Genomic DNA, 24,226 nt, shown 5'->3' with positions numbered 1-24,226 from the left:
CTGAATTTCAACAAAGTAAATAAAATTTAAAATGCTTAGATTTAGTTGATGAATCTCTGTTATGCTGTGCTATTTTTATGAGATGATCACACATCTTTGTGTTTCTGTAGCTAGTGCTCTTGTTTAATTTATTTGTTTTATTGGATCCCAAGTAAACTGCTACCTTTTTTTAAGTTAAAGTCCATTAATTCATCCATATCGTAAAAGCATCCTGATTTTTCACTTTTTCCACATATGCGTCTTTGTGTTTGGACATGAGTGAAATCTACAACCCACCGTGTCTTTCTTTGTGCTGTGTGCATGTGCACATGGTCCGGTGTGGTGAAGGGACCTCAGTTCATTCACACAGGCAATCTAAGAGTTATCAGCTCCAAGGACGAGCAAATAAAAGCCGCCTGGCCTGTCCGGGGACATTTTATCAAGCCCTCCTACCCTCCATCTGGTCACAAACAAAATGAGAGCCAGCACTTCTTTAGGTCGAAAGAACTCTAACTGCTAACTTGGTCAAGAAAATAAATATTTAATCAATAAATAACTGATTTTCACAAGATAAAATAATGGTGTTAGAATATGGGTTTAGGTTTTCTTATGTCTTTGAAAGACTACAGCATAAAAGCTAACATACTTTTACTCTATCTATCTATCTATCTATCTATCTATCTATCTATCTATCTATCTATCTATCTATCTATCTATCTATCTATCTATCTATCTATCTATCTATCTATCTATCTATCTATCTATCTATCTATCTATCTATCTATCTATCTATCTATCTATCTATCTATCTATCTATAAAACATATATAAACTGTATATAAAAGTTAAAGAGAAAACTTTATTATATTGAGCCAAGCAAGGATAAAAGTTATCAAATTTAACTTTTACAGTTTGTCTCTTTATATTTGGAGATAGCATTTGTTTGCAAGCATTTTTTTATTATTTATCTTAAGATTTACAAGAATTCCACTCTGAGAAATTTAGACTTTACCGTGCTCAACAAATAGTTCAGTTCGTTTGATCTGGGGTTTTGTGGACAGGGTAAGAACAAATCATCTTACCTGTTGCAGATAGCTCTTTGAAAGGCCGCAGTTTAGAGAAATAGTGTTTGATTCTGACTGAAGCAATAAGCCATCAGCTAGTCTGTGTGGAGCCAAGGTCAAAAATGGGTTGCTGGCTTTCTGAATCTCCAGTTGAAAAGGTTTCAGAGCATTTATACAAACTCCTTCACATGAACCTTTACATCTCCGTCAACTTTGCATTCCATGATTATTCCAACAAAAATATTAGAGGAGTCAAAGGCTGCACCGAATGTGCTACAGCTAGCTGCATTTGTAAATAGCAATATATCTTTATGTAAATATTCATGTGATGTGACCTTGATGAAGGTGTGAAGGTTTATAAAATATAGTTCACATGAACTTCAATAAATATTTGTGATTGGAGCTGGTTTAAGATGGCAGCACTCCACTTTGGCCCTGCTTCGATCCACCGTTAGCTCCTCTTTTCAGTCAGAATGATACTTCACTTCTCCAAACTGAGATCATTCAAAGATTTTTCTACACTAGGTAAGAGGAAGATGTCAACTCTTCATAACTTTTGGCATAAAACCCCGAGTTAGAAGATCTGAAATTTCCTTTTAATTAAACACATGCCTCCTGGCCCTCTGCTGGCTTTTCCCTCTTCCTTTCAACCAAACATTATAACATTCATGATATCTTCTGCGAGGAGCCTCCTTCTCATTAGTTTGTTTGTTAGCTGCGGCCCACTTTGACCCCTCAGTCTTAAGGTCCCAACTGCACAGGGCAACTTTTTTTTTTTTGGTCTCCCCCTCCTCCACCCTTCACCCTCTACCTCTGGTCAGGGTCGATCAATACTTCCCCTGTAGCTTATCACTAATGTGCAACTGGCTGTTTGTCCAAACTCTGCTCTGTCTACATAAAGACTCGGAACAGGACGGCTCCTGACCCAAAATCACCACGTCTCACCCCATGAACCCAAGCAGCTGCGGACGCACCTCTGGACTTAAACCGACATTACCGACACATGGCACGGAGGACAGCGGGGTGAGCAGAAGACAAGACTGCTGCTGAACGGATGAAGCTGGGAGAGCTTTGAAACCTGAGGTGAGTCGGTGTCATCCTGAAGCAGGTCTCTTACAACCTTTAATCTTCTCATCAACTCCAATTTACTGAGGAATTCTGTTAAAATCAGCAGCTTTGAGGGTTTTTATTATTGCCAAAAGCATGATCTGAATGAATATTTAAATTTTTCAGGTTTGCGTGAAATGTGGTCTGAACTGGTTTGAGCTGCCTCACACACACACACACAAAAGCTCACACAGCTGCAGTTTTCCCCACAATCAGTAACAAAAGCAACACGACTGGACTTTGGACATGTTGAATAAGCCTAACATGTGCTGCCGCTTGTTTTTCTGCTTTCATTTTGCCCTTTCTTTAAATATATATTTTAAAATCTGAAATAACTTTGACAAAATGCATTTGTTTTCCTCTAGAAAGCACATTAAACATGGATGTGCATTAGACTCTTTCAGTGTTTCCTGAATGCAACAAATTCCTTTTTTTTCTTTATTTCTCCAGGTCATCCATCCATCCATCCACCAGCCGGTCCACCTGCAACATCTACAGCGGATCTTGTCCTCCTGAGCTGTGGAGTGTGACAATGGTGTTTGTTTCCTGTCTATCAAACGCCATTATCACACTAAATAGCTACAGTGTGAAATGGGCCTCGGCGTGTTCCATCACTTCCGGATTTCTGCCTCCGACGAGTTTGTCTTGGGTGTTTCGAAGCTTCTGTCTAATACCTACTTTCCGTTTGGTTATTTTTTTCCCTGCTGTACGCATGTGTGCTCATGTGTCAAAGGTGGTGACAGCTCGCGACACGTTACACCGGCGCAGAGGAGACAGAAATGGAAGTTGTGTTGAAACACGATGTCCACAATCTTCAAATGACTCATATATTTTTGCATTTGAGACATTATTTAGATTCTGGAAAAGGTTACTGTAAAAAAAAAAAAAAAAAGGAGACTGCTCCCAGTCATTTCAGTGCTTTCAGTGTGTAAACATGCCATCTTCTTTAATGCCTCCAGGTTTCATTTTTCATGCCAGTAATAAACAATATTTGTTTCTGCTTGTTGCCATAGAGTGGATGTTCACACGACCCCATTCTCAGAGATTAAATAACACACATTAATATTTCATAAATGACAGTTATTTTAGTTATTTGATCATCGTAAATCCCCAATTTATCACATCTGTCCCACTACAAGAAATACAAGCACACGAAGCCAACTTCATGTAATTACGGCCAAAACAGACGGTCAGTTAGATAATTACTGTAATCGTGTGTGTTTGCTTGTTTGTCTGTTAGCAAAATATTTTATGAACTACTGGATGGATTTTAACAAAACTGTCAGAAAGTAAAATACTGGATGTACATCCACAACTGATTACCTTTAGGTGTCAACCCAATTTAAGATGGCTGCCACAGCTAATCGACCTTAGCAAACACAAACATGGCTATAACTAAGTCATTTTTAGAGACATTGAGCTAAAATTAAGTGTGGCTGTAGCTGAGCGTCATCTGCAAAACATACTTTCAACGCTAAAATATCACATGAGAGTTATGTTTTAAACTTTGACTTAAATTGCGGCGGGCAATATGCAACTACGAAATTAACATTTCTTCTTCATTTCTGTCTTTAGCAACAAAAATCCAATATTTTCTGTCTTTTTAGACAAACATGAGCCTCTTGTCTGCAGTTTGATTCGTATTTAAAGGGCTGCAGTGAAAGCAGGACAGTTAAGGAAGTGTGTTTAACTAGATTACCTCATGTTAGTGTGTGATTACATGTCTTTCACATTGCACATACTGACCTCCAGAAGCATCAACTAGTGCAGTTTAACACATTTGAAAGATTTGAAATTTGAAAACATTTGAAAACAACGTAGCAGGGAAAATGGCATAAAATATTATTATTATACAAGAATAACTGTTCACATTTTTCCAGAAATACAGTTAAAGACCTAACTTTTATAAGCTTTAAATGGCTACAATGTCCTTGGATTGAATATAAAAGTGAACTCATCCTGAGTTCCACTAAAAATAAGTTTTATCTTACATGACTGCACATATTGTGATTCATCCTTGCAAACCAAATACGTATAAATCAAACTCTCGTACAAACTACTTTAAAGACATTTCCTCAAATCAATCAGTCAATCTGCTCATTAATTTAATGAGCTTACAGTCTGAAAACATCAACAAGAGTAGAAAAAGAAAGCAAACATCTGTCTAGAAAAATAAAATCCTTGCATTCCATCACTGAGTCTGTCTAAGACGTGACAGTTCATCACTGTGAATGAACTCATTAAGCTCAGCTTTTCACAAACTCAGGTCTCAGGTGAAATCTTCATAAAAAAATAAATAAATACATGATGTTTATCAAGTGTTGAGATTAAACAGCAGTTGTGTTTCAGAGTCATTCAGCCTTTTGCTCCCCAGACTGGTTCCTCCTTGAAGGCCTCTGCAGCACGAGGTCCGAAGAGTGTAAGGAGAGAGTCTAAAAAGTCCCAATTTTACTCATTTATTAGGACTTGCCCTTCACTGTTGGCCCAAATATTTTCTTCTTGGGAGCAGCAGAGGGTTGGGGCTTAGGTTTGGGAGCAGCCGAGGCCTTTTTGGGTTTGGGCTGAAGAGAGCTGAGCCCCAGGATCTCACAGTACTTGTTGCACTGATGCAAAGCTTTGAACTGGTCAATAAAAGAGGTGGCACAGTTTCCTTTGAACCCCTTGTATCTGCAGCAAAAAGCAACATTAAGTTATCACTCCTAGTGTAACAATTTGCACCTCCTGTATGAAAGTAAAGAGAAATACTCACCCTTTTTTACAGGTTGCTATTCCCACATCTGTGAGCTTCATGCCAACACCTGAGAATAAACCAGACAAAGTTTTAGCCCTCTGCAAAATGACACCTTGTGCAATCATTTGGTTTCTGTTCCCCTGACCTTGCATGTCAGTGACCAGCAGATTGCCCTCAGTGTTTTGGTAGACCCAGTGCTGGAAAGCGCAGCATTTCTGCCCCGGCTCTGAGTCGCGTCTCATCAGGTTGATCTCTTTGCCATCCTTGACCGAATACTTGACAAAGTCACCAATTAGCTCCTCTTCCAGTGTGGCGTAGGGCACGTCGTTGGATGGACGGTGAACCAGGTAGATGGGAATAATCCTGGGGGGGGTGCACAAAAGAAAGCCACATGATGTAGAAGAGAATCAACAGGCTGTTTCTAGGTTTGATGAGTCTGCCACTCACTCTGGGACGTCTCCGAAGGCATCGACGGACTGAGCAGCGGAGGTGTAGGCCTTGATGTACTCCCTCGCTGTGTTCTGGACCTGACACTCCTACAAAGCAAAATAAATAAAATATAAGGCTATTTCCCCAAGCCTTTTAGACGTAAACTACAGTTTGGAAGCACAATTTTTGATTCAATTTCTGTCAGTCTGGCAGAAAGAGCATCACCAGTATCAGCTCTCACCTCTACAGCCAGATTGAAGTTTTTCTGAACGAGCTCGTCGTTGTTCTTGGTCCCATAGCTGATAGAGTTGTGCACCTTGAGCACACAGGCGTGTCCGGGTACCAGCAGGGGTATCTGACCTGCCTTCAGCGTGGTCCGGAAAGCTCGCCGATGCATCCCCTCTCCGAAGTGATCTTTTTCAGTGATGATGCTGATGGGATGGTTCTCTCCGAAGTACTGCTCTGAGAGAAAATCCTCCCTGAAAAAGAGCTTGGAAAAGTGGGCATCCTCTTCTTCACTGGACACGTCTACAGCTGGAGCTGGGAGAAGAAAACATGAATATGTTATTTGGCTTTTGAGGAAAACTTTATACTTTGTTGGTTAGTACTCACATGAAATGATCTTTGGAGATGCAGGGATGACAATTTCACTGAGAACTAAAATATAATGAGAGAAAAAACCCCAGAATTTAACATTTGTTTTCTTGTTCAGTGGTTCTACAGTTAACGTTTTCTTTTACCTTCATATGTGAGCAGGTAGTCCAGGGTGACCGCACCATGTGAGCTGCTGAGCCGACACTCGAACCTGCCCAGGTCTTTGTGGGTGGCGTTGGTGATGTTCAGCGTCACTCTGCTCTCATCCCCTGCACTTCATAAAAAGGTGCAGGGTTACAAAAAGCAACGTTCAAACCTCTGAGTAGTCACTCGAAGAACAAATACAACTTCTATACAAGATTGTCCCCAACAGTAGGCAAGTGAAAAAGGTGATTTTTTATTAGTATTTTTAGAAATTAGGTGTAGCACTGTGGCAGTAATTGACTTTTTTTTTGCTTAAATAATGAATAGATGGAAATCTCGGATACAGGGGAATTTGTTACTGTTCATCAAAATTTTCAGCTTTGCCTTATTTAGTTACAAGGTAAAGCAAAAAAAAGGTAAAAATAAATATTTAAAAATCAAAGAAGCTCTGTAATGTACTCTTGTTGGATTTTCCAACTAGTTTACAACATGTAGTATATTACATTCAACCCCTTAAAAATAAACTGACCATCAAAGGAAGTAAAATGCACAGCGTTAATTTCTCTCACCGTCTCGCAAAGAATTATGGTTCAAATCTTTTAAAGTGGGGTTATGTAAATAGGGCTGTGAACAATTACCATCTTACCTGTTGTAGACAGGAAAAAGAAATTCTGATGGATTCATGAGCGAACAGTTCATCAGAGCAGAGCCAAGACAAAAACTTGTTTGCTTCATAGATAAAATGACTCCAGTCTTAAAGGCTTCATAGCGGTCCTTGCTAATGCTGATTTAGAAACTCTAATATTTCTTTAAATTCTGCATTACAGTTATTCCAGCAGAAATATTATAACAGTTTTGCTGCTGCTATTTGCGCCTGAAAGTAACCATTGAATTTTTCTTAAAATGAGATTGACTGCAATGTGCAGGTTTAGAAAATAACATTTACATGGTTTGCCAAGAAACCTTTGAGATTGGTGTCATTTTAAGACAGCAGCAATCCACTTTGGTCTTTCAGACTTGTCACTGTTTGGGGGTTTTATGGACTTTGTTCTGCTCTTTTTCTTGTTTCACTTTTCTGTAGATCCATGTTTATCAGTATGTTTCCGTATTTTATTTCTGCCATAGCCTTTTCAGTTCATCAGATACTTTTAGTCATCTGTTTTTTCTGTTTCCCTGGTTAGCCTGGCCTGTTTAGATAGTTAGATTTCCTTTTATCTGTGTTCGCAGTTAGAAACATTCGTTCACAGATATTATTGTGATATTTCTACATTTTGTGACATCATAACTTCAACTTCCTGCATGGAGACAGGGACTGAACTTTAACCAGAGAAGGGGAACGTTTAAGGAGGCTGAGAACCTCGTAAAGAAATGTAACACCACACATTAGGAGAGGCACGGAAGCTGGAACACATAGCTGAAAAAAGGAAGGAGTAACAGCCTGTGGGGATACATGAAATCTAATATTTGATGGGCAGAAACGACTGCCACTCATTTCACCCACGCTAAAAGTGTACCAGACATCTTTTCATAATTGATCGGTTGAACGTGTTGGGCACATGTTAGATTGTTAAATCAGTTTCAGAAACTGACTCATTATATTAATTCCCATGGTAATCCTGCAAAGTGAATGTGAATACCTTCTTTTGCTCTCAGCCAGGACGGTCCCCTCTCTGCTCCAGGTCACGGTGTAGTCTGAGTGGACTGCAGCAAATTGGCACCACAGACAGAGACTCTGAGGGTCCCCGCTCACAGAGGCTGCCTGGATAGGCTGCACCACCTTAGGATCTGCAGAAATCAGGATGTTTATGACGACAGATGAGATGATGCACTGTATGAACACAAACGGCTCTCAAACAGAGAAAAAACTGCTCGATAAGTCTCCTCACCTTCCTTTGGTGGTGGTATTTTCTGTTTGACCACCTCGCTGTACGGCTTCTTGCGAGCTACTCCGACATTCCCCTGGCTCTCCTCTTCTTTTGGTTTCACTGAAGCAACTGTCTTTGGTAGTTTAGACTCCAAAGCACTGACGATTTTTCCAAATTTATCTCCTGACATCCGCCTCCTTTTGATGACCTTGTCATTTGAAGAGTGGGAATTTTTTGTCTGGAAGTTTTTGTGATCTGTGTGGGGCAGAGGTTGTTCTTCCTGGGGCACTTTTTCCTCCGGTTGCTTGGACTTTTTCTCAGCACTAACTGACTGATTACCGTCCCTCTGAGCCTTCCCGGTTTTGGCCCCAAGCTTGGCCTCAAACATATCCACCCTTCCCATTGTAGTTTTTGGTTTTGCTCCATTGCCCACGTCAACTGATGGCTCCCCTTCACTCTTGACAGTCGCACCCTGACCATGTTTCTTTTTCTTCTTGCCATGCGGCTTCTTCTCAGCCCCTCCTGTGCTGGTCTCAATCACAATTTTAGCATCCTTGACCTCAATCCCAGCTTCGCTGTTCTCAATAATGTGACTTTCTCCTGTTGTGGGACGACTTTCCTGCTGTTTGCAGGTCTGCTGCGTGGAAACATGATGGGGTGTGTTCTCTTGTTTTTTGTGAGCCTGCCCACTGTGATGGTGACCACCAGATTTCTCCTTTTTGGAGCGTGCTTTGCTCTCTGCAGGATTCTTATGAGTTTTGTGGGGCATCTTCAACTCTAGCCCTTCAAGTTCTGTAGGTTTAAAAGTGGGTGTAGCTGGCCTGGGTATAAAGGGATCATCTATATCTAAAGTGAAGTATGCAACGCGGTTATTCTCGGAGATGACAAAATGATCTAGAGGTAAAAAAGCAAAGTTTACTAGTTCTCGACTGAGATTAGTGATCTCCTCTGTTACAGTGAGGAAACTCTGTTTGGTGTTTTTGGTGTGTGGCTCCTGTACTCCATCTGGTGAAGGCTTCTCAGTGGGGATTATTGTATTCTGCTTTTTAAGAATCAGCTCCTCATCGCCTTCCTCAAATGGTTTGTCAGTAACTCCATCCGGACTCGAGCAGGGAGTCGAGCATTGTACATGATCACAACCCAAGCAGTCGATTTGAGTCTGATCAGCTTCCGAACTGCTGCTTGTTTGACCGATGAAAGAAGAGTCACTGCTGTGAGGGGCTAAGTGAGTAGTAAACCCAAAACTCCCCAATTGTAACTCAACCTGGCTTTCGCCGAGAAGATCTGGCAAAGCGTTAAACCACTCATCTGTGTAAGGATAAACCTGTCTGTCCACACCTGGGTTTGTTGGAGAAAGTCTGTTGAAGATATCAGGATCTGTGGGACACGTGTTTCCTTCAAAAGTAACCTCCTGCTCGTCCACTGAGCCTCGCTGTGACAAGCTGCATTCATCGGTCACTTGACACAGTCCATCTCCACAAGGCTGGCAATGAAAACAGACAAATGACATTAAAAACTATGAATATTTTTAAGGAATTTGAACATTTCTGTGACTTCAAAATTATTTAAATTGCCTATGTTCAGTATAGATAATAACAAAAAAGACAATAAAAAACCATAACGCTGTTAAAATAGGGTTGTAAAATTAAAAAATATCATATATTTAAATAATTCAGATTTCTAAGTTTCATGTACAACACATACCTGTCTATACAGCCATCAAGTAGTAGTTTAAAAAAATTCATGCTTCTATATAAGATCCCACTGTCCATATAATCAGCTATAGCACAGATTTGCCTTTGGCACCAACCTAAGTGACTCTTCTCTGTCTTCTCAGCTTGAGGACCCTCCAGCTTCCCAACCTTAGGTTTTTAAAAGTGAGGTGTGGCTGGAGCAGCCGTGTTAAAGGGCGCAAAAGAGAGAGACAGAGCAAGGAAGAGTCGTGTTTCAGTCCTCAGCTGTGCTCACCTCTCACCCCTCCTCCCTGACATGTCACAGATGTATGCTATTATCATTGAACTATCAGCTATTATTAGATGCCATTTCTGTCTGTCTGAAGCCTTCCCCTCTGCCACTTCTGATTCCTCCAGTCTGTCAGCCTTTGAGACAGAAGCCAAAGGGCTTATCCAATAATGCAAGGCTAAGGTGCAAGTCCCAAATGGCTCCCACTCAAAACAAGTTGACAATACTTGTGAGTCTCATGTGAGAGGTGGGATACGTGACCGGCTGGTTATGAGTACTGCAGGTATGGCAGAAATCACAAGGACAAGAGAGGGAATGTCTCTTAATGTTCTGGCTCTGTTTCCTAAATGCATGACAAATTTGTCTGTCTGCCAGCGATGTCAATCTGATCACTCTTGTATAAAGGGTGAATGTTTCCACCTTCTCTACCTCAGAGAGAGCAGTGTGTCCTGACGTGACGAGTGTGTCTGAGCCATCTTTATAGTTATGATGCAACACATGTTATGATTGATGCATTTTACATTAATCTACACAGAATATTTTTTTTTTCAGTTTTATAATAGAATTAAAAGAACATGTCATCTTACCTTTTTAAATACCAGCTCTGGATGAATGATCAAATCTGTGTCTTCTGTTATATTCAGTTTGATTGGATGGGCTTCACTGCTCAGGAAAATATCATCCTCAAAGGTCTTTAAATATCCATCAGACTGAGAAAGATCCAAACCAGAGCAAGAAGCATTTACAGTCCTCAGAGCGATCTCAGTCATATCTGTTGAGTACCCTTCAGAAAAGGCCACTGTCACCCTGGGTGAACCCACAAATGGAAGCTCTGCAAGCTTCCGTTCTCCTTCTGTGGTGTTTTCTGGGTCACATGAGGATTCAACAATCTTTGAATTACTGTTGTCCTGATGTTCAGGTCCTCTTGCTTCAAGGCCCAAGGGGAGACAGCTCTGGTCGGAGTGAATGGAGCTCTCTGGGATACTTTGGGTCTTTAGATTTGGATCCTGAACACCCATATTCTCCTGAGCTCCTTCCTGCTCTGTTGTTTTTAGATTTTCTTGCAGAGTATCCGACTCTGTGTGAGCATTCAACTTGTCTAGTGATTGTGTCAAAGCGTCTATCTCAGCTCCTATCTCTGCGAAGGCAGCTGCAATATCTTCTGATGGATCCTCGACGATCTCAGTCCAGTCTGAGAGTGCAGTTGCCCAGCTGTCCACTGATGACCACCTCTTAATCGGTGGTCCCCAACCTTTAGAGTCATCGATGGAGCAGCCAATCCTCTTGCTGTCATTGCTGTAATCTGACACCTGATGTTCTTGCATCATAAGATGACTCGCTTTGTCCAAGACCTCCACGTCTTCTTCGCCCTCGCCTGTCAGATCCTGATGTGCGTCCACCCAGAGTTCGACTGGGCTGTCGCTGCGCTGCAGATGGAGGCTTAAATCAGCGACCTCTGCTTTCGCTGATCTCACACCACTTACCGACACCAGCTCCACCTCCCAGGCATCTGCAGCAGGTGGTCGTAACTCTTCATGTTGACTCACCTCTGACAAGTTGTTCTCTATAGCTTGTTCCTCACTAAAGCCGTGATGGCATTGTGACACAATGCCTTCTGAATCACACATCAGGACATTTGGACTACAGTCATGGTCTGCCTTCTCCATTTCTGTTTGTGATAATGGCAGGTATTCAGGGGGTGTAATCTCACTGGGATCTACAGTTTGGCTGAGGATGAAGCCATGTGTGTCACCTTCAAAAATATAAAGGTCTGACATGGGTCCTACCATTGCATCACTGTCTAAACTATCAGACTGAGCTGATAACGATCTAAAGTAAGAAGTGCGTTCAAAACTGAAGCTGGAGGTAGAGAAAGGCACAGTGAGAGGCGGTTTCGTCAAAGCCTCAGATCTGGGTCGTACATCCTTAGAAGATTCAGGTGAAGTAACTACCTTTGTGTGAGAGAAGGAGGGTGGTGGTTCTTGTTTTACCTCAGACTCTGCAGAAGAGGACTGAACTGGAAGGAAGTCACGAGGCAAAAGAGGCGACGCTTCACTTTCAGGCTCTGGTGAATTCAAACACCTGTGTTCCTTCGTATCATTCCTCAGTAAAGGCTCTAAGCAAACTGAAAAATATTGTGAGCCATGACAGCTGTGCGGCAAGCACTTTAAACTATTTGCGTCAGTGGAAGCGTTTAGTGTAGATTCATCAGTCACGTCTAAGAGCCCAGATTCAGTCTCTGTCCCTGGTTCATGTGCAGACAACAAAACAGAAACAATGTGTGAATCCCCACTCTGACAGACTGTGGGAGCTGGTGTTTGGTCGTCTGGGTAAAGGAGTGAGGGATCCATCGGGAACCGGACTGTGCTTCAGTCAGAAAGCAGAATCCAGCGGTCAAACAGCAACTTAAGCAGTTTTGGGATCAACTTCTGCCTGCACAGATTAACTTTTTACTTCCCTTTTTTTTTTCAGCATCTTTCCATCTTTTCAATACAGCTTTTATTTTTGAGATTCACACCTGAAAAGGAAACACATAAGATTATCTCTGACCAAAAGAAGTTCTCAACCGAACAACATAAATAAACTCTCGACGCTCACAAGTAAACCTATCCCCTTGAAGCACTTAAATCAAAGCCCACCGTCTCCCTCTAGCTGTCACTTTTGGTGATATTTTTATCTAAGCTGCAGGAAACAATCGAGTTAGTGGCATGTTGAGTTTATTTTAGGGATTTTCAAGAGACCTTTCACACACTTTGTCAAATGAAACCTTCCTTTTGCTGTTACTTTGTAGATAAAACTGCTGTGAGGCAGCTGTCAGCTAAAGATTACACTCCTGAGTTTCTATTTTTGCTGCTGAGAGAAAATGAAACATCAAGATGGAGATGGAAATGCTCTCTTTTCTGAAATGTGCAAAATTAAAATAATCAGTGCTGTTTTTAGATATTTAATTTTTTTAATGTTTGTGAATTTTTGCTGTACAGTAGTTTGGTGCAGTTTTTGTTGTTTGTAGTGATGACAAAATAAAACAGACACTGACAACAAGAAGATTTTTTTAAAGTGTACAGCAGCCTAATTGATATAATGTACTTGTAATTCAAGAAAATTCTTGCATTTTTTCGTAAATTTGTCACAAATCAACAAATCATTTCCCATTTTTTTCTTTAATAACAAACCAAAAAAAGAGTCATGTTACAACCAGCAATTATTGAACATTAAAAAACTATCTGCACATTTAATATTTGGTCTCATTTTCATCCTGTTTTATTTACATGTCAGTGTCCAAACAACCTTTGGGATTGGGGTCACGTGTGCGGGGGCCTCATGTGAAGCTCTGAAGGTGGAGGCTTGAAAACACGCACCCTGAAATACAAGATGGAATCTGGTGGCAGAGATACTGGAAAAATACCAGCTCATCTTCCCTTCTGACCTGCATTTGTCACATTTCAGCTCCATGAAGGACACTTTGTCAAACACTCCAGCCTCAAATGTTTACCATGAAATACACGTCCTGCCTAGTGAAAGTAAACTGACTCAGACGGTCTGTTTTAGGGCTGAAAAATACACAGAAACAGAAAAGCGCTCACCCTAATGATAGTGAACATTTGTCTAATAAACATTCACTTTTCAATAAATATATCCTCAGTTACACCCTTAAAACTTATTGCTTTTTAAAGTTTTATAGGTGAAAGCTCAAGAAACACAGTATAAAACTGTCTCACAAGCAAGATGTTTGAAATTTGAACCACTGTATTAAACTTTTTTTTTTTATTTAATCAAAGGAATTCATGCTGATGCTCAGTAAAATGTGTCCTGTGAGTCAGGCAGAGTGTTTGTTTCAGCTCGTCAGAAGACAACATTTATATTCACCAACCAAAGCCACAACTGAATGACAAGCTGCCTCGCAGATAAATCCTTGCTGATTAAAGTATTATAATTATTACTCGAGGCATTAAAACAGTTGTCTAGTCCGTAAGGGGGATTTCCAGCCATGCAAATAGTACGTACCTATTTCATAGTGGTGTGCTTGAGGTTATAGAGCCATGATGTAGGACTTCAAGCACAGTCTCGGGGTGTGGGGCTATTTTTGGATGTTGTCCCCCGCAAGTACAAAGTCAGCTACCTGATATTGTAGACATGTGCTGATCCTGAACATTTAAAACTCGATACGTTATACCTACAGGCTGTTTCAAAGATGGCTGACTTTTTTACTGAGCCAGTTTTGTCATCAATTCTTAGTTGAGCCCAGGAGGTTTTCGACTCATGCAAAAAAATTTAAAAAATACAAATAAATTGACTCTGACATTTTACTTAATAGATCCTACTATTAATACTTAGGGTCTTAATAGTAGTTTAGCAATGATTACTGTAGATATTTTAGTACAATTAAGTACAAACAGAACAACAAAAAGAGAACCTGTAAAAGTTACAGCTTAATGATACTATATAATCTAAAAAAAACGATATAATAATATGTAACATTGAGGCTCATATTTCTTACATTAGCTGTCTTTTAATTACAAAGCAACAATATGTTTCATTAGCAACTAAAGCAATAAAGACAGATTTATTGTTTCTTTTGTTATTAAAATGATTTGACTCAATTTATTCAGTTCAATTCAATTTAGTTTTGTTAATTTATATATTGCCAGTTCACAACAAAAACATATTCAAGGCATAATAAAAAGCAGTAACAAGCAAATCATAAATCCAATTCATTTCAACTAGTTGGTTCAATCCAATAATAATATAATAAAGCCAGAATCAGCGTATTAGAAAATGCCAAGACCAAACCTTTGTTCTTCACCCTGTTGCTTCCTCGTTTCCTCCCATCTAAAAGTAAAAGCTGAAAAAGTTTTATATCTGAGTACAAATGACCACTAAATACAGTTTTTTTTGTTTAAAAATCAGCACACAGTAAAGAAAAACTATTTAGCAACAAAAACTTTCAATGAAACAGCATTTTCTCAGCTCTTTTTTTGAAAAATAATTAATAATAATAAGAATTCCACAAAATATAATTGTGTGTTTTTGCAATAACGAGATGTAAAAATCAGGGCCGACTATACCTCTTGGTTCTGCCTCTTTTTTGTTTTCAAAACATGATGTTAGGATTGAGGTAAGGGATGGGATAAAAGGCAAAAGGTAAAAGGCTGGGAAATGCATTATATGCATAACAAAGTTCCAGTGTAAATCTGAGCTTCAACTCTCAGTGTTTTTAAATCTTATCTTAAAGCACATATGTACTCTTTGGCTTTTATTTCAGCATTAGAGTTGAAATGTTTCCATCATGTTGCTGTTGTCTTGTTTTATTATTATAGTTTTATAGTTTTATTTGTTTGACCAAATTTTATTGTTGTTGTTTGCTTTGTGGTCTTTTGAGCTTTGTTTTTACCTTCTTAATATTTTATGTGCAGCACTTTAGCCAACAGCAGTTGTTTAAAATGTGCCTTATAAATAAACTTGAACGCGAACTTGAACTTAGACTAGTGGCATCTAAAGCTGAGGTCAGGACCCCACATTAAACACCAAGTGAGGGGGTCCTGAGATGAACTCTGAAGTTTTATTTGAGCCTTACAATGATTGCTAACAAGAGGGTTTTGGTATACTTTTTACAAGACATAAATAAATGGAACAAAAATATTTGTAACGACTGATTGTGCTGTTTGTGTTGATTTTGTTGGTCTAAAGCCGAAAAGTTTGGGAAAGTACATTAAATCAATTGCAGGACCTCATGAAATTAGCCAAATACCACTACTGTCATAGAGTTGTAAGTTCCTTCTTGAAATTGTCTCTTTTATTTTACAAATGAAGATAAAACATTCAAAGGATTTTAGGACAAACTAAATGAATGTTTAGGAGCAACTAATATATTTCAGAATCTGCCAACCAAACTTAGTATTTCTTAAAAATGATTGAAAAAAAAATTTTTTTTTCCCAAAACAAGCTGCTGGAACAAGGTTGTTGTGGAACATTTGAACGCAGCCTTAATGTTCTCAGTCATGTCGAACATGTTGTTACGAGCTTCTGAAGCTGACATGCCCTCCCGTCCTCCCTGCAGTTAATAAAAAAAAACGTGTCGTCTTACCAAAGCAAGATGTATTTTTAGGCCGTGTTGTTATACAGACTGCCTGCATGGTGTCTGGACTCCTTTTCAAGTCTCCCAGGACAACACAAGGTGGAAAACTGTGACCCACACGTGACACGCAACCGCAGTTTGTTTGAGTGTGAGAAAAGCAGCTAAATGATGCAGGAGTGCCGCAACAGATGAACTGAGCTGGCATCAATCAAAACCCGCTGAACGCTCAATGGGACCTAAAACCTGAAGGTCAAAATAAATTATGTCTTTTGTCATCATCACAGCATCAGACATGTTATACTAACCTCCTTGGTGACGCACCAGAAGTGTTTCATCGTGTTGATTTCATCACTTTAACACTGATTAAAATAACCAGGAGTGTGTGTGTGTGCGTGTGTGTGAATGTCACAGAGACAAACAGCAGCGAGGAGACCGAGGGATTTCTTCCAGGTTCCTCACAATAAGTTGTTCAGCTGACTTAAATGCCTGAGACGCAGCGTAACTGAACGTGTTCTGCGTCACCTCTGCTGTGATCTCACCAGCTCAGTCTCAGCGTGTGAAATGATTGTGATCTGGTGTCGGGAAAAGGTGTGGTGACGTTATGGTCCCAAGTTGTTTGTATTCGCTGGCATCAGAACTAAATACAGGAAAGACGTTAAAGAGTGGCGCCGGGCACAGGAAGGGGTTTTGCTGTCGCAGCTTTAGCTCTCTCCCTTAAAAAATAAATTCTTAAAACAATAAACAGTTGAATATACAGTAGGTCAAAGATATTATTTCTGTATGGGACTTTTCTTTCTGTGTTTTAATTTATTTTAAACATAAACACCACACAAGGATGGAGAAAGAAACATGTTAGTTGCATGTGTGAACTACACACACTGTAGTACCACAGGCATGTTAAAAGGCACGTTCCATTTCTGGAAACCAAGCCTGGTCATAAAAACTAAACCGATTCGCTCAATCATCACAGAGAATATGTTCATTTTTACAGAACTGTTTACACAGGAGCCACAACATCCTATGGGGTAGTACTTTTTGTTTATTTGATATTATTATTATCGTTATTATTAGATCCTGATTGGTTTTTCTCTACTTGCTGCTCCATTTCAGGAAGAGGAAGGGCTTCTCCACTAACACCGTGAGCGCACAGCTCACCACCAGCGTCAGCACCAGGTGGCCGAGGAACAGGTACATCTGCGGATGGCCAAAGGTGTGAAGAATCAATTATAGGCTACCAGATTAAATCAATAAGGTGAAATGCTCACTTACAAAGTTGATGTCAGAGTAGTGGATTGGAGTCTCCTGCAGGCCGTTGTAGAGGATGATGAAGACGGGATGAATCAGGTAGCAGGCGAAGCTAATGTTGGAAACAGGAACCCAGAAACTAAATGATAAAAGCTCTTTGATAAAACCTGAGAAAACAGAAGCATGAAAACAAGAAGTGGAGCAGAATAAGGGGGAAAAAACGGTCTGAAAATTGCTGAGTATTGAACTGATATTGTAGTGTAATCTTTTACAAACATCATCAGGAGTTTTAAATACAGAATTCTCAAACTTTTTTATGTTTGAATAAAGAGGCGATTTTATTACTATTATTTTTTTATACCTCCGTAGCCTTCCTCACAGGCCAGTATGATCCAGCTCACAGTCAGGGCCCAGACTGGTCTGTGGAGCCCCTGATACACAGCATGAGGCAGAGACGGGTGGGCGGGGGTCTCCTTCAGGAAGTAGGCGAATCCAACCAGCGAAGCCATCAGTGACAAACAGCAGAACCAACCAAGTGCTGCCTGCCACTGATCCAACAGATAGACAGGATAATCACTCAGTGTGACGACGTTTTTTATTGGAAAACAGCATGAAGAAATGGAAACTCTTCACCTTAACACAAAAACATGTAATACTGAGTGAAACTGGGGTAGTGATATCATGGTCTGGGCCTGTGGGTCAGAACTTCTTGTCATCACTGATGAAAATGTGACATCCTGAGTTATATTTGATGCTACAGTCAGTCAGGTTAAGGGATGCCGGGTAAAAAAAGTAAAAGTTGTGCAAATTTTCGCTTTTAAGTCTGTGAGCAGAACAGCGTGGAGCCTAAATGCTACATTCTGATTTCCTCAAATGTTGCTTTTATTCTTGAAGTCATGGTCAAGTAATCATGTCTTTTTTTTTCTTGGATCTTAACAATGAAGAAACATTTCTGTCATAATTAACTAACATATCAACAAAGTCAGTTGAAAAAAAAAGATGAGTGTAGTTTACAAAATAAAACTCTGAACTAAAGAAAAATTACTCAGTTTATGGTTTTATTTCTGTTCTGTACCCAGATTCCTGTTTAACTTTATTTTTGAGTGGATCCCTTCAGACTTTTGGGTAACTTACGTCTCCTCAGTTCACCAGCAGCCTTTTGCTTCCCTCAGCCTAAATCATGCTTGGCATCCTTAGTGTTTGTTAGTTGATCTGGGGAGTAAATTGTTTCCTGTTCTTTAGTTAAAATTAAAGAAGGCAGGTGCAGGCAGGTAGAGGAGAACACCTGCCTCTGCCTGCCTCCTTTAATTTAAACTAAAACTAATTGTTCGAGTTCTACACATCCAAATTCTTTCACTCACAACAAAAAAACGTACTTTTCCTTGTATTACTATAATAGAGATATGTATTTACTCTAAGATTTTCCCTCCAGGGATTTCTTACACAGTCAGATGTTATATTTGATTTACAGAAAACACATTAGAAACATCTGCTGTTAATCTTATAGTATTGTCATGAATCAAAAGCTTAATTTTTAATATTTTGATGACAGGATTTTTAAAATATACTGCTTGTCCTACGAAAAAAAAGAAAAAAAAAAGAAAATATAGGTTGCTTTATTAAGTTAACTTTTTTCTTGCAGTATCAGTACCATACCAGTAGAGAGAGCCACAACACCTTGTTTTACCTCCCGGTCTTAGCACACAAATCATTTCACTTAAGAGACAATAAAACAGTACTTATAAACTTTTAGAATAGCCAAAAATATCTTCTGAACTTAGCTAGAGTATGGATGGAGTTGAAATGAGCAGTTAATGTTAAATACAAAAATATTATAAAATAAAAAGAAAAGGAAAAAGCTTTTGTTGTCCCCCTCTGCTCTATTGAACTGTCCTTAATTTCTGAAGGGTTTATAAACTTTAAAGGAGTACTTCTGTAAGGTACATGATTGCATGGCTCTCAAAATAATCCTTTTCACTTCACCTTGTGATTTAGCAGTGGATCTTTCTTTGCTGTCAGGTACATTCCCATCAGAATCCCCAGTAGAAATGGTCCATATCTTGTGTAGGGTTTCACATAGTAGTACAAAACGTAGTTTTCTGATGTCCTGCAAAAATAAACATCATAAGAGGTGTATTGATGATCTTATTCACTGTGCATCTTAGGCGATTTGAATGTCATGATTGAGTCTTACATTGTTGATGGTTGGAAGACTGGTAGGTGCAGGTGTGCAGTTGTGACAGCGCTGGCCACAGTGGACATCAGCAGAAGGCCTCCTACCACAACTGCAAACACACTTTTTTTGCTGAGAAATAAAGGTCAGAAAGGACAAGATTAAATCTGCAGGGTTAAGATGATGTTTATAATCATATTAAAGAATGTGGACGTACAGTCGGTAAAAATAGACCAACAGAGGAGTGGTGGCATAACACTGGAAGTCTAAAGACAAGTACCAAGTCCAAGGGATGCACTGAGGAGAGGTTTGAGATCAAATGTTAGGAAATGAGTTTGAGCTGAAATGAAGAAAACGAGTAGGTTTCAAGGTTAAACTTACTATCTCATGGACTGGGAGAAGATTGCTAATCAGCAGTAGGTTAGCCCACCAATAGGTTTTACAATCCATCATCGTGTCCATAAACGGGAACCAGTAGGGTCCCCAATGGACCAAAGAGATGAGGCTGATAGTTAGACACATAATAAACAGATGCAGAGGCTGAATCCTGGGACAGAAAGACAAAAGAGGAAAAATCATCTTGCCAATTGCTCTGAACTAGGCGTAAATCTTGGATTATTTTTGACAAATAAGTCAAGAATAGATGCCTTTTAATCCTCCTGAAGAGATAGTCTGTAACCAGACTGAGGGTCAGTTTGTCCTCAGCCTTGTCGATGGACTTCAGCAGGGACCTGGCACTAAGCAGACCCCTGAAACAGAAATAAAATGTGCAGTTTAGAACTTTTAATATGCATCACAGTAAAACCACCCTTGCTCTTGTCTTACCCAAGTAATAAGAAGGTGTCTACAGCCAGGAAAACAGGCCCGCTGATGGTAAATATATAAATCGGGCTGCTTTCTACTCTCTTCCTCCAAGTTTTGTAGTTATCTACAACAGGAATATGACAATGTAAGTAAAAAATATGTGTGAGTAGCTGAATGGCATCCTGACTGCCGTACCCAGGTTGTTAATGACTGGGAACTGTGTAGAGTGGCCGCAGATGATCCACAACAGGCTGAGAACGCGTATGCCATTGAGCGAGGAGTAGCTTCCACATGTGACTGAGGAAGAGAAGCTGAAGACGCTCCTGCAGGTAGTTTGCAGCGAGAATGCCTGAAGGCATCCGTACACACAGCGCCGAGAAGTACACCACTGAACAGAGCTGGAGCGGTCTACAGAAAGGGAATGATCAGTAAGGCTTAGCTGGAATAGAAGCACTGTAAAATGCACATTATACATACAGTTTTCTTCTGGTGTGCCGCCGTTTCTTTCACAGCTGGACAGGCCATTAGTCTTCAGAGTGCCATAAAAGTTAGGGCCACTGTTTGAATGAGGAAACTCTACGGTAGGACTGACGGCCCTGCTCTGTTCGGACCCTATTATGGCTGTAAAAAGGGTGGCTGCGAGAGGGACTGCTATCATAACACAACACACAAACCTGCAAGAAACAAAAACCAGTTTAAGCTGGTGAAAGTTGTTTTAAAGACAAATACACAGTGTTCTGGGCATGACAAGAAATGATTCCTGTGTTGTTTTTATGAGTCATATAAATACATAAACAGTACTGTTTCAGCATAAAAAATTTGAGCTAAAGGGCTGCCTTTAAATTAAAGTTTAGATGAAAAAACTATTTATTTTACTGATGTTAACTTTTATTCTCTTAGTTAAACTCCCTCTGTGTTAGTTTCATTTGGATTTCCTAATCACTTGAATCTTTTGGGGTAGTGGTTTGAATTTACTAACCTATTTCAGCTTAACTAAAATGGTAAATTGGTTAAGTTAACCAGCGTTAGTTAATTGATTAAACTGTGGAGGCTTTTTGTTTGAATCTGTAAATCTCTTTAAGCTTAGTTAAACTTCCCTGGTCATTCAAATAAAATGCATTAGGTGTATGAACTTAAACATCAGGACTTCATACCTAAATGACAGTTTCAACATAAATAATGTGGCCTTTTGAAATAACCGTGTCTTGTTACAATCTAAAGCATTGTCATGGTGCAAAGACTTCAAGTTGTTTTAAGAACATAACAATAAACATTGGTTTTGGCCACACTCTGTTAGCCGTTAGCTTGGTAATTTGGTCAGAAGGTTACAAAAGATGAGGTAGTAATTGTTCAAAACTTTGAAACAGAACCCTACGTTTATCTCAAATGGAGGATGGACACAAACATTTACCCTCAAACATCAATTCAGTCAGATGTGGGATTTCAAGTTTTACAACATTTTTCAACTCAACAGCTTCACTCATTGTTTGTCAAACTGAATTGTCTTTGTGCTGAAATTAGAAAAAAGGCAAACCCATTATTGACAGTAGCAATGGCCCTGCTGGTTGTGTGCTGTGTGAGGGACGGATCATATACTGACATGCAGGCAACACCGGATGCATCAGGTTCAGGTGCGTTGGACAAACAGTGAGTCATGATCATCTCCTGAGCGGACCGATTGCTCAGGATGGAGGGCAATGGAGGCACAAGGGACATCAGATTCAACTGAAGTCTGTCTGTTCAAAAGCGGAAAGTTACATGAGAAATATATACACACAAGAAAATGTATCAATATATATTAGAATTTTGAATCTAGACAGAAATGACTTAAAATCACTGACCATCCAGCAGCAGTTTTTTTACATCCTCTTCCCCACAGGAGTCAGGAACACAAACACCCACAAAATAATGGACAGCTCCCTACAAAGGAGGGCAAGTTACACAAAACCTGTTTCTTTCTGTCAGCTAACATCCATCAATTTAAATACGTAAATCCACCATGATGGCATTTATTTGTTTCAACCTGCTTTAGGAACACCTGGCAGTACTGTCCACAGAAGCCGGGGCCGGCTGTAGAGCGACACTGCTGCAGCAGACCAGGCTGGTTGACGTTGCCTCCTTCGACGCCGCTGCCCATCTTCCCAAATGCATCGTACACTGTCAGCACACACAGAAACACATCTACAGAAATAACAAGACTTTCAAGTTTCCCGAGCACGAAAGGTGATCTATAGTATCCACTTTGACCTGAGTTTGACTCCAGCAGGAAACAATTCTTCTCATCTTATTTAACCTTAGAAATCACAGGAAATAAGGTGTTTATAGTGTAGAATACACTTGAGCTTGTTTGCATGGTCTCTGAAGATGCTTAGTTATCATCTGTGGAGATTTAAATCCTCTTCAAGTTTTGCATCTGCATACAGAAATTCATTTATCCACAAAACACTAATTATTCAGACAAATATTCAACCTGTATGCATCTGCTTGCAAAACAAAGGACAGGGAAATCATTTAAAGAGCACTAAATTATTTTATATTAAAATAATATATTAAATCATACAGAATATACAATATTTAGACTTACAAACCAACAGACTCATTCATAATTACTATGAGTACTTTATATTACCATAATGACTTTAAGTATTATTACCTTTGTATTATATTTACTTAACAATCATAACACAGTTTAAACATGAACATACTTTAAAATTAAGTCTTCAAATCTTTGTAAACTCTCCTGTCTCTTGTTTTAAAATCCAAGATGAAGCTCGTTCTGCTTTTATTATTTCTTACACCATAGAACCAGATAAATAAATGACTTAAAATTGACTTTAAAATTAAACTTTGAACTGGATTTTAGGTTTTAGAGCCCACTGCTTCTAAAAGTAGCTGATTAACTTCACTCCAGTCTGAGTCCTGTCAAATAACTCTTCATGCATTGGATGAATGCTAGAAAATGATAAAGAAAATATTAAAAATGCAACTTTGATGAGGCAGCAACACTTACTGAGAACAGCATATTCCTTTGGCTTGTCTTGGTTAATCTCCCAGAGGAACGTGTTGATGTCCTTCATGCATTTTTGCGACACATTGTGGGTCTGCAGCTCTTCCAGTGCACCACAGACCCCCGCCAACAGAAAAACCCCAACCCAGCCAGGGGCCATTTCAGCACCGACTGCATCTTTTTAGAAGAAAAGGGGGCTTAAATAACAAGAAAAAGAGCTCATCACCAGGCAGGAAGAAGCGTGAAATTCATTTTCACGTGTCGGATTAAGAAAACAACAACAACTGGTTTGGAAACGTTGGCTCTGCGTCTGATGAAGACAGGATTCAGTTACTCAGAAGGATAAAAGCAGAATACGTCACTGAGCAGGAGGGACACGATTAAACTTCAAGCCGAATTATGACTGTTTGCCTAAAACCTAGAAAACAAATTGAGAAACAAAACATTCATAATTTTTGGTTTATTTTACTTGCAGAGCTTTAAAATAATTTCAAACCATTGTGTTAATGGCGTCCCTTTTTCTGCTAAATTGGTTTTCACAAGAACCATTTTTCACAAGGAGAATAACAGGAAAAGAAACACCTCAAACTATTGCACTGAGAAATGAATATTTCCCTCCCGGTTAACAATGTAAAGAAGTCAGAAGAATTTAACATAATATAAGAAATGCATGTTTTTATTAGTCTGGAAGGAAATGTCAGTATTGTCACCAGCAGTGATGCTTTTCTTGAGCTTAAAGATAAACGAATCAGTCCAATAAAACTGGTCACTAGAGGGGGAAGTTGTCCCAGAGACCTGCTTGGAGAGTCATACTTTTACCTGGCAACAGTAAACTCAAACAGTGGAGCTCAGATGTGTTTAAGACTCTTGTGCTGTGCTGAGGACATAACATCCACTCTACACCAACTTCAATCAATGCATCACTTAAATCATCAGATCTGACACATTTTCCACAATATGACCATTAAATGCAGTTAAATGTTACATCAGAGCAGCACAATGTTAGAAAACTAAGTTTAGAAACTAGGTTTAATAACCACCTCCTGC

At 39.6% G+C, this 24,226-nt stretch overlaps 2 protein-coding genes and 1 long non-coding RNA gene across 3 annotated transcripts; 1 reads left to right on the top strand and 2 right to left on the bottom strand.

Annotated features, from left to right (window-relative positions):
• The first annotated feature begins 1,991 nt into the window (after positions 1-1,991).
• Positions 1,992-3,041, top strand: LOC108230968. Its single transcript, XR_001808392.3, has 2 exons — positions 1,992-2,125; positions 2,600-3,041. It is a non-coding gene; the product is annotated as an uncharacterized LOC108230968 (long non-coding RNA).
• A 173-nt stretch (positions 3,042-3,214) lies between these two features.
• Positions 3,215-13,952, bottom strand: alpk2 (alpha-kinase 2). The gene is made up of 11 exons (XM_017407891.3): positions 13,880-13,952; positions 10,462-12,392; positions 7,934-9,395; positions 7,685-7,832; positions 6,050-6,177; positions 5,922-5,966; positions 5,551-5,849; positions 5,328-5,416; positions 5,026-5,243; positions 4,899-4,947; positions 3,215-4,816 (listed from the first exon to the last, which is right to left on the bottom strand). Exons 2-11 carry the CDS (start codon positions 12,223-12,225, stop codon positions 4,609-4,611), a joined length of 4,410 nt encoding a protein of 1,469 aa, XP_017263380.1. The 5' UTR covers positions 12,226-12,392; positions 13,880-13,952; the 3' UTR covers positions 3,215-4,608.
• A 2,393-nt stretch (positions 13,953-16,345) lies between these two features.
• Positions 16,346-23,339, bottom strand: oacyl (O-acyltransferase like). Its single transcript, XM_025004137.2, has 15 exons — positions 23,183-23,339; positions 22,196-22,329; positions 22,014-22,092; positions 21,773-21,908; positions 20,650-20,846; positions 20,368-20,580; positions 20,194-20,296; positions 20,016-20,117; positions 19,750-19,915; positions 19,586-19,665; positions 19,390-19,500; positions 19,179-19,302; positions 17,557-17,743; positions 17,220-17,362; positions 16,346-17,144 (listed from the first exon to the last, which is right to left on the bottom strand). Exons 1-15 carry the CDS (start codon positions 23,337-23,339, stop codon positions 17,040-17,042), a joined length of 2,037 nt encoding a protein of 678 aa, XP_024859905.2. The 3' UTR covers positions 16,346-17,039.
• Between the last annotated feature and the right edge of the window lie 887 nt (positions 23,340-24,226).

This window comes from Kryptolebias marmoratus, linkage group LG14 (assembly GCF_001649575.2).
Source record: "Kryptolebias marmoratus isolate JLee-2015 linkage group LG14, ASM164957v2, whole genome shotgun sequence".
Taxonomy (NCBI): domain Eukaryota; kingdom Metazoa; phylum Chordata; class Actinopteri; order Cyprinodontiformes; family Rivulidae; genus Kryptolebias; species Kryptolebias marmoratus.
This window is presented reverse-complemented; position numbering and strand designations above follow the sequence as displayed.

Excerpts from the sequence above, each read along its gene's own strand:
- alpk2 (XM_017407891.3), bottom strand. The coding sequence starts at position 12,225 with ATGGATCCCTCACTCCTTTACCCAGACGACCAAACACCAGCTCCCACA. Across the intron at positions 5,967-6,049 it reads CTACCTGCTCACATATGAAG|TTCTCAGTGAAATTGTCATC; the intron begins GTAAAAGAAAAC and ends ATTATATTTTAG. Across the intron at positions 5,244-5,327 it reads GCCTTCGGAGACGTCCCAGA|GATTATTCCCATCTACCTGG; the intron begins GTGAGTGGCAGA and ends CACCCCCCCCAG.
- oacyl (XM_025004137.2), bottom strand. The coding sequence starts at position 23,339 with ATGGCCCCTGGCTGGGTTGGGGTTTTTCTGTTGGCGGGGGTCTGTGGT. Across the intron at positions 19,501-19,585 it reads TTGGTCTATTTTTACCGACT|CAAAAAAAGTGTGTTTGCAG; the intron begins GTACGTCCACAT and ends TTTATTTCTCAG. Across the intron at positions 19,303-19,389 it reads GTCTTCCAACCATCAACAAT|GACATCAGAAAACTACGTTT; the intron begins GTAAGACTCAAT and ends TTATTTTTGCAG.